Genomic DNA, 9,803 nt, shown 5'->3' with positions numbered 1-9,803 from the left:
ATATTTGCATTTGTAAATTGGTACAACTTGGACAATCGATGGGACCAAGTGTCATCAACATTATCTATAAATGTCATTTACGCAATAATTACATGTCATAATACAGCTAAAGGTAGTTTTATATTATTTGTAATACTTTTGTGTACAAAGTGCCACTAGAAACATAGTACGGTAATCAGAAAGGTAATAGAGAGTTGTTGCTTTAAGTAAATATAGACTAGCACTGTCAAGGAAAACATTTTTTTTTAAAATAATTTTATTTTATTAAAAAAAAAATATATTAACAAAAAAGTAAGAATTAATCTGTATTTTGGAATTCTGGTATTTATACCTGTACCTGTTTATATGTAGAGCATGATTATGGGAATTAGTGTTGATGAAAATAGTGAAGAAAAAGGAAATCTGTTGAAAATAATATGATCCTTTTATATGTTATAGCTCAGCCTTAGACCTTTTATGGAAAAATTATAATACTTTTTATCTTTTTTTCAGGTCCATTGTAGCCTATCAACCGGCTGGAGACAACAGTCACACCTTTGACATCACTGCAATGTTTAAGTCCATAGGGATCTTCCTGGGGATATTCAGTGGATCCTTTGCAATGGGGGCCGCTACTGGCGTGGTCACTGCACTAATATCCTTAACAACCCGTTCAATTGTGTTATGTAAAAGTCCATTTTGTTTCCTAAGATATGGTGAGTCCACGGCTTCATCAATTACTGTTGGGAATATCACTCCTGGCCAGCAGGAGGAGGCAAAGAGCACCACAGTTAAACTGCTAAGTATCACTCCCCTCCCCACAACCCGTAGTCATTCTCTTTGCCTTCAGTGCATGGAGGAGGTGAAGTTTTGGTGTCTGAAGAAAAATTGGATTTTCGCTACAAGCAAGTTTTGGGGTATAGCCGTATTCCACGTAAATCTTTGCAGTCAGGTAGTGGTGGCTTTAAAGCAGTTAGGAACTTGTAAGGTGGTCCTTGCTGTGTTTTCCTAACAGTTTGCTGCCCTAGTATAAAAAGCCAGAGTAGGCTTACTCTGTTCTTTTTTTTTTGCAGGTCTTTGTGAGGAATTGTGTCCTCTCATAACTTGTAACTGTCTACATGCTGGACAGCGGATTTAGCAGGTAAGTGCTTTCTCTTCCAGGTGGGGAGACACTGCACTTAGCAACTTCAGAGATTTTGCTTAATGATTTTGGGACATAGATAATGCTGTGGTTAGGATTACATTGGGCATGAGGCAGGCACTGGAAAGCATGTGTGAGACTGGCATAACTCTGAAAGGATTAATGCTTTATTTGAATGTTCAATTTTATTTACTTGAGTTTTTTTTATTATTGTTTGAATGTGCAAACTTGTCAGTCAGTTGAGGTATATCAGAGCCTGTTATGTTTGTAGGCTTTAGTTCTGCCTGTGGTTCAGTCGCCTTTCACTTAGGGGCAGTTTACAGCTACGGAGGCTTTGTTTTTGTTAGAGCTCTTATTTGTGACGTACCAGGATGTATCTTTTCGCGCCTTCAAAACTGTGGTGCAGTAAAGACGAGTCCGGTCATGTGAGCGGCTTCCCTGTACTCCGTAGCGGTGCTCGGCTGCACAAATCTGCAGTCTTCTAGGCAGTTTGCCACTCCGGTTTTAAGTTACCGAGCAGGTAGGTGCCTCAATCGAGTCTGAGGTGTGTAGTGTCCTTAGGGGGTCGTTAGGAGTGTAGCCGCTCTAGTATCTTGAAAATGTTTTGTTTGCTGGGTATTGATACTCAAAGCTAAGCTTCGCAAGACGCAGAGAGTAAAGAGAAGTACTCTGTTTATTATTTTGTTATCAGTTGTTTATCGCATTAATTATTTTTTGCAGTTAAAAATTTAAAGGTATATTTTCTTTTTGAACATATTTTTTCTTAGAGTGAAAATTTAGGCAATGTCTGATATGGAGCAGGAACCTTCTTTATTAAATCCATGTCTTTTGTGTTTAGAAGCGCAGATTGTTTCCCCTATGCAATTTTGTTCCTCATGTGTCAAGAAAACTTTGCAGAATAAAGAAAAGTTTTTGGTGTTGAGCCTAATGTCTCTTAGGATGATGCTGTTCTGCTGTACAGCCTTCTCCTGTAACGTCCCAAGCCTTAATGGCATCACATGCAGTGCCCTGTGTTTCCTCTTTAACCCCTGAGGGAGTTTATTTGAAAGCAGAAATTGCTGCCCAGGTATCTTCTGCGGCATTGACTAACATTCCCAGGTTACAGGGAAAGCACAAGAGGAAATCTAGAGAGCCAGACAGTAAGGTTGCTGTTCCAAATTCTGCTACCCAAGTTGCCCTTGCTCATAAATCTGATGAGGAAGACACGCCGGGCGCTTCTGAGGGTGAATCTCAGATTGGGACAGTATAATTCCTCCTTCTGAGCCTGAAGTGGTGTCCTTCAGATTTAATCTTGAACACCTTTGTGTACTTTTAAAGGAGTTTTGGCTACTTTAGATGACTCCTGTCGTGGTCACTCCTCCTAAGAAATCTAGTAAACTTAATAGTTACTTTGATGTTCCTTCCTTTTCCTGTGCCAGACTGGGCTATGAAGATTATTTCACAGGAATAGGAGAAGCCAGGGGTAGCTTCCCCCCCCCCCCCCCCGTCTCCTATATTTTTAAAAAGATGTTTCCTGTCGCTGACTCCATTAAGGATCCTTGGCACACTGTGCCCAAAGTAGGGGCCATTTCTACTCTGGCTTAGAGAACTACTATTCCTATTGAGGATAGCTGCTCTTTTAAGGACCCAATGGACAAAAAAATCTGGAGACTTATTTGAAAAAGATATATGTTCATCAAGGTCTCCAAAGGCAATCTGCCGTGTGTATTGCCACTGTGACTAGTGCAGCATCCTATTGGTTAGATGCATTGTCTGATTCTCTTCAGGTAGAGACTTCTTTGAATGACAGGATTAAGGCTCTTAAAATAGCCAATTCCTTTATTTCTAATGCTATTTTTCAGGTTGTTAGACTGGGAGCTAAGGCGACTAAGGATTTTCATCAGTCTTCTGCCCTGTTTGTTTCTCTGGGAAACGTAAAGGTCAGAAAGATACTGCTACTATTCTTACTTTCTGGTTACGAAGTATAATTCGTTTGGCTTATGAGACTGCTGGCCAGCAGCCTTCTGAGAGAATTATGGCTCATTCCACGAGTGCAGTTTCCTCTTCTTGGGCTTTCAAAAATGAAGCGTCTGTGGAACAAATTTGCAAGGCTGCAGCTTGGTCTTCTCTGCATATTTTTTCAAAATTTTATACGTTTGCCTCGACTAAGGCTTCTTTTCGGAGAATGGTTCTTCAAGTGGTGGTACTTTCTGTTTAGGTCTGCCTGTCTTTTCCCTCCCTATTCATCTGTGTCCTCATAGCTTGGGTATTGGTTCCCAACAGTAATTGATGAAGCCGTGGACTCACCATAACTTAGGAAAGAAAACAGAAGTTATGCTTACCTGCTAAATATATTTATTTCTGGATATCGTGAGTCCACGGCCCCACCTTTTATTTTTTCTCAAGGCGGTTATTTTTGACTAAACCTCAGGCACCTCTACACTTTGTGTTACTCCTTTTTTCTCCATTTCCTTTCAGTCGAATGACTGGGGGTTGGGTGGAGAGGAGTGATACTAAACAGCTTGGCTGTAGTTCTCTTTGCCTCCTCCTGCTGGCCACAAGTGATATTCCCAACAGTAATTGATGAAGCTGTGGACTCACCATATCCGGAAATAAATACATTTATCAGGTAAGCATAGATTTTGTTTTCTCTGTTCTTAGCTTATTATCCCTAAGGGAACTTGCTGTGCTAAATAAGTAGATCATTAGTAATTGTTTTTAAAGTCTTTTAATAAGCTCCCTTGAAAGTATTTATGTTCCAATGATTTGGCAAGCGGCAAGAGTTTTATTTGTGTGAGATATTTGTAAATAATACATACCCTGCTTGTGACAATGTTCTAAAGGTAAAATATTAGTATATAAAATAAGGTTGCCTGAGCTATGATTTGGAGTAGCCAAATTCCCACTAATTAATCTTGTGCCCTATGTCACTCATGCCAAACACCGCCCCATTCCCCTCTTTTGCCAGGGTGTTATTACTTACTAGTAATCCCAATAATGCTCCTTCCCCTTTCTCAATGGGATTAAACGTCAAGCCTTAAAGCACCATTAAGACTTTAAAGTCAATATTATACAACCTAGAAGTGATCTTTTTATAAACAAGCCTAAGCATAATTTCTTTCCTGTGCTCTGGGAAACTATTTTTATATTCATGTTTTCTTCTTTCATCATTCTGTCCCATGGGGGTTAAAACTTGTTTAACCAGAGCCATTTATACTTAGCTGGAATCAGTCATGGAGTTATACCAGCAGGAGTTCCTTACCCCTGAGGACATTTTGGGCAGGCCTACTTTCTTTCCTATGGCATGGAGAGTCCACAACATCATTCCAATTACTAGTGGAATACTAGTGGAATATTCACCTCCTGGCCAGCAGGAGGAGGCAAAGAGCACCCCAGCAGAGCTGTTAAGTGTCACTTCCCTTATCCATAACCCCCAGTCATTCTTTGCCTCTGTAACCGGGAGGACAGCGAAGATGAGATGTCTGAGAAGATTTGATCCTTCAATGGGTACTTTTCCCTGTAATCAAGGATTAGGTCTAGCTGTGTCCATGTCAATCACTTTAGTAAGAGTAGTGGTGGCTTTTAGCAGTTAGAAGCCGACAAGGTTGTCTTTGCTTTACTTCTAACATTACTGCTACCCCTGTTATAGAAAGCCAGAGTTGGTTACTCTGTTTTCTCTTTTTCTACTGGTCTCTGATAGAAGTATGTGTCCTTTCACACCTTGTGAGCTGTCTTTCTGCCCGACAGCTAGATTTGCAGTTAAGTGCTTTTGTCTTCTAGGTTCTGGAGACTTGCACTTGGAAAGGATTATCTCTGCAATAATTCTCATGGGACATAATTTAATCCTTTATGTAGGATTTATTTGGGGGCAGTGTGCAGGCACTGAATGTATGTGTGGAGACTATGGGGTTAATGTCTTCCCTTATTGTTTTTGGGATGGTACCTCTGAGGCTGAAGGATATCTTTATTTCGTTAGCCTCGTCGATTTCTGATGTTTGGAAATTATGGCTTTATTATTTGGGGATTTTCGGATGTTTTGGATAACGTTTACATCCTGCTGTTCCACTTGATACTGAGCAGAGCGGTGTCTTTTCTCTTGTTAAGTGTGTTCAGTCCACGGATCATGCATTACTTATGGAATATATTCTCTCCCTAACAGGAAATTGCAAGAGGATCACCCAAGCAGAGCTGCTATATAGCTCCTCCCCTCACATGTCATATTCAGTCATTCTCTTGCAACTTAATAGATAGGACGTTGTGAGAGGTCTGTGGTGTTTTTTATACTTAGTTTATTCTTCAATCAAAAGTTTGTTATTTTAAAATGACACCGGAGTGTGTTGTTTATTCTCAGGCAGTATTTGGAAGAAGAATCTGCCTGCGTTTTTCTATGATCTTAGCGGCAGTAACTAAGATCCACTGGCTGTTCTCGCATATTCTGAGGAGTGAGGTAACTTTCAGAAAGGGAATGGCGTGCGGGAAACCCTGCAAACAAGGTATGTGCAGTAGATTATTTTTCTAAGGAATGGAATTGACTAAGAAAATACTGCTGATACCGATGTAATGTAAGTAAGAGCCTTTAATACAGTGAGAGCGACTGTTAGCAGGCTGTTTTAAAAATATATACAGTAAAGTAATTTTCTAAGGAATGGAATTTGACTGAGAAAATGCTATTAATACTGAAGTGATGTTATAAGCCTTTAATGCAGTAGGATGACTGTCAGGCTTATCTATAGAGATACATGCTCCTTAAGAAAGGGATGTTTAAAACGATTTTGCTGGCATGTTTAATCGTTTTGTGAGGTACATGGGTGATAAAACTTGTTGGGGCATAAAATTTTTCCACATGGCTGATAATATTTCTGCATAGAAACAGTTAACTGAAACTCCCAATATTGTAATATTGAGTAGGAGGGGCCTATTTTAGCGCTCTTTTGACGCAGTAAAAATTTAGGCTCTGTCTTCCTGCTTCATTCTGCTTGACACGGATCGTCTCCAGACAGCTTAAAGGGACACTGTACCGTGATTCAGATTGAGCATGAAATTTTAAGCAACTTTCTAATTTACTTCTATTATCAAATTTTCTTCTTTCTCTTGGTATCTTTATTTGAAATACAAGAATGTAAGTTTAGATGCCGGCCCATTTTTGGTAAACAACCTGGGTTGTCCTTGCTGATTGGTGGATAAATTCATCCACCAATAAAAAAGTGCTGTCCAGAGTACTAAAACCAAAAAAAAGCTTAGCTACCTTCTTTTTCGAATAATGATAGCAAGAGAACGAAGAAAAATTGATAATAGGAGTAAATGAGAAAGTTGCTTAAAATTGCATGCTCTTTCTGAATTACAAAAGATTTTTTTTGGGTACAGTGTCCCTTTAAGGGACTTCAAAAGTCATTTTGAGGGAGGTAATCAGTCACAGCAGACCTGTGACAGTGGTTTTTTGACTGTATTAAAAAACGTTTTTTGCTTATAAAAACCGTTTGGGTTTTAAGGGGTTAATCATCCATTTGCAAGTGGGTGCAATGCTCTGCTAACTTAATACATTTACTGTAAAAATGTATTTGCCATAACTGATTTGGTTCATTGTTATTTCAACTGTGACAGTTTTCTGTGCTTCTTAAAGACACAGTAGCGTTTTTCTTTATTACTTGTAAAATTATTTACAGTGTTTTCCAAGTCTGCTAGTCTTATTGCTAGTCTGTTTAAACATGTCTGACACAGTTTGTTCACTATGTTTAAAGGCCACTGTGGAGCCCCCACAGAAATTTGTGTACCAAATGTATTGATTTCACTTTAAATAATAAAGGTCAGTCTTTATCTATAAAGGAATTATCACCAGACAACGAGGGTGAAGTTATGCCGACTAACTCTCCTCACGTGTCAGTACCTTCACCTCCCGCTCAGGAGGCGCGTGATATTGTGGCGCCAAGTGCATCAGGGACGGCCATACAAATCACATTACAAGACATGGCTAATATTATGAATAATACCCTGACAGAAGTATTATCTAAATTGCCAGAATTAAGAGGCAAGCGCGACCGCTCTGGGGTAAGAATAGAGCGCGCTGGTGTTTCGAGAGCCATGTCCGATACTGCGTCACAGTTTGCAGAACATGAGGACGGAGAGCTTCATTCTGTAGGTGACGGATCTGATCCAGGGAAAACGGATTCAGAGATCTCTAATTTTAAATTTAAGCTTGAGAACCTCCGTGTATTGCTAGGGGAGGTTTTAGCGGCTCTGAATGACTGTAACACAGTTGCGATTCCAGAGAAATTATGTAGGCTGGATAGATACTATGCAGTACCGGTGTGTACCGACGTTTTTCCTATACCTAAAAGGCTTACAGAAATTATTAGCAAGGAGTGGGATAGACCTGGTGTGCCCTTTTCCCCTCCTCCTATATTTAGAAAAATGTTTCCAATAGACGCCACTACACGGGACTTATGGCAGACGGTCCCTAAGGTGGAGGGAGCAGTTTCTACTTTAGCTAAGCGTACCACTATCCCGGTGGAAGATAGTTGTGCTTTTTCGGATCCAATGGATAAAAAATTGGAGGGTTACCTTAAGAAAATGTTTGTTCAACAAGGTTTTATCTTACAGCCCCTTGCATGCATTGCGCCTGTCACTGCTGCTGCGGCATTTTGGTTTGAGTCTCTAGAAGAGGCCATTCACTCAGCCCCATTGGATGAAATTATGGACAAGCTTAAAGCACTTAAGCTAATGCATTTGTTTCTGATGCCATTGTACATCTAACTAAACTAACGGCTAAGAATTCCGGTTTTGCCATTCAAGCGCTCAGAGCGTTATGGCTTAAATCCTGGTCAGCTGATGTGACTTCTAAATCTAAATTACTTAATATTCCTTTCAAGGGGCAAACCTTATTCGGGCCCGGCTTGAAAGAAATTATCGCTGACATTACGGGAGGTAAGGGTCATACCCTTCATCAGGACAAGGCCAAATCAAAGGCCAAACAGTCTAATTTTCGTGCCTTTCGAAACTTCAAGGCAGGAGCAACGTCAACTTCCTCCGCCCCAAAACAAGAAAGAACCGTTGCTCGTTACAGACAGGCCTGGAAAACTAACCAGTCCTGGAACAAGGGCAAGCAGGCCAGAAAACCTGCTACTGCCCCTAAGACAGCATGAAGGGATGGCCCCCTATCCGGAAACGGATCTAGTGGGGGGCAGACTTTCTCTCTAAGCCCAGGCGTGGGCAAGAGATGTCCAGGATCCCTGGGCGTTGGAGATCATATCTCAGGGATATCTTCTGGATTTCAAGGCTTCTCCTCCTCTAGGGAGATTTCATCTTTCAAGGTTATCAGAAAACCAAATAAAGAAAGAGGCATTCCTATGTTGCGTACAAGACCTCCTAGTAATGGGAGTGATCCACCCAGTTCCGCGGACGGAACAAGGACAGGGATTTTATTCAAATGTTTGTGGTTCCCAAGAAAGAGGGTACCTTCAGGCCAATATTGGACCTAAAGATTTTAAACAAATTCCTAAGAGTTCCATCATTCAAAATGGAAACTATTCGGACTATCCTACCCATGATCCAAGAGGGTCAGTACATGACCACGGTGGATTTAAAGGATGCCTACCTTCACATACCGATTCACAAAGATCATCATCGGTTCCTAAGATTTGCCTTCCTACACAGGCATTACCAGTTTGTAGCTCTTCCCTTCGGGTTGGCTACGGCCCCGAGAATCTTTACAAAGGTGCTGGGCTCTCTTCTGGCGGTTCTAAGACCGCGAGGCATAGCGGTGGCTCCGTATCTAGACGACATCCTGATACAGGCGACAAGCTTGCAAATTGCCAAGTCTAATACAGAGATAGTTCTGGCATTTCTAAGGTCGCATGGGTGGAAGGTGAACGTGGAAAAGAGTTCTCTATCACCACTCACAAGAGTCTCCTTCCTAGGGACTCTGATAGATTCTGTAAAAATGAAAATTTACCTGACGGAGGCCAGGTTATCAAAACTCTTAAATGCTTGCCGGGTCCTTCATTCCATTCCACGCCCGTCAGTGGCTCAATGCATGGAAGTAATCGGCTTAATGGTAGCGGCAATGGACATAGTGCCATTTGCGCGCCTGCATCTCAGACCGCTGCAATTGTGCATGCTAAGTCAGTGGAATGGGAATTACTCAGATTTGTCCCCTCTACTAAATCTGGATCAAGAGACCAGAGATTCTCTTCTCTGGTGGTTATCTCGGGTCCATCTGTCCAGGGGCATGACCTTTCGCAGGCCAGATTGGACGATTGTAACAACAGATGCCAGCCTCCTAGGCTGGGGCGCAGTCTGGAATTCCCTGAAGGCTCAGGGATCCTGGACTCAGGAGGAGATACTCCTCCCAATAAATATTCTGGAGCTAAGGGCAATATTCAACGCTCTTCTAGCTTGGCCTCAGCTAGCAACACTGAGGTTCATCAGATTTCAGTCGGACAACATCACGACTGTGGCTTATATCAACCATCAAGGGGGGACCAGGAGCTCCCTAGCGATGTTGGAAGTCTCAAAGATAATTCGCTGGGCAGAGTATCACTCTTGCCACTTGTCAGCGATCCACATCCCAGGAGTGGAGAACTGGGAGGCGGACTTTCTAAGTCGTCAGACTTTTCATCCGGGGGAGTGGGAACTCCATCCGGAGGTATTTGCTCAACTGGTCCATCGTTGGGGCAAACCAGATCTGGATCTCATGGCGTCTCGCCAG

General features: G+C 41.6%; 1 protein-coding gene across 1 annotated transcript in view; it reads left to right on the top strand.

The window, feature by feature from the left end:
* The window catches only part of SLC9A6 (solute carrier family 9 member A6), a 227,520-nt gene that overhangs the window by 115,315 nt on the left and 102,402 nt on the right, over positions 1 to 9,803 (top strand). The window contains exon 7 of the mRNA XM_053699267.1: positions 493 to 634. Coding sequence (XP_053555242.1) covers positions 493 to 634 — 142 coding nt within the window. The remainder of the gene's footprint in view (positions 1 to 492; positions 635 to 9,803) is intronic.

Source organism: Bombina bombina, chromosome 1 (assembly GCF_027579735.1).
Source record: "Bombina bombina isolate aBomBom1 chromosome 1, aBomBom1.pri, whole genome shotgun sequence".
Classification (NCBI taxonomy): domain Eukaryota; kingdom Metazoa; phylum Chordata; class Amphibia; order Anura; family Bombinatoridae; genus Bombina; species Bombina bombina.
This window is presented reverse-complemented; position numbering and strand designations above follow the sequence as displayed.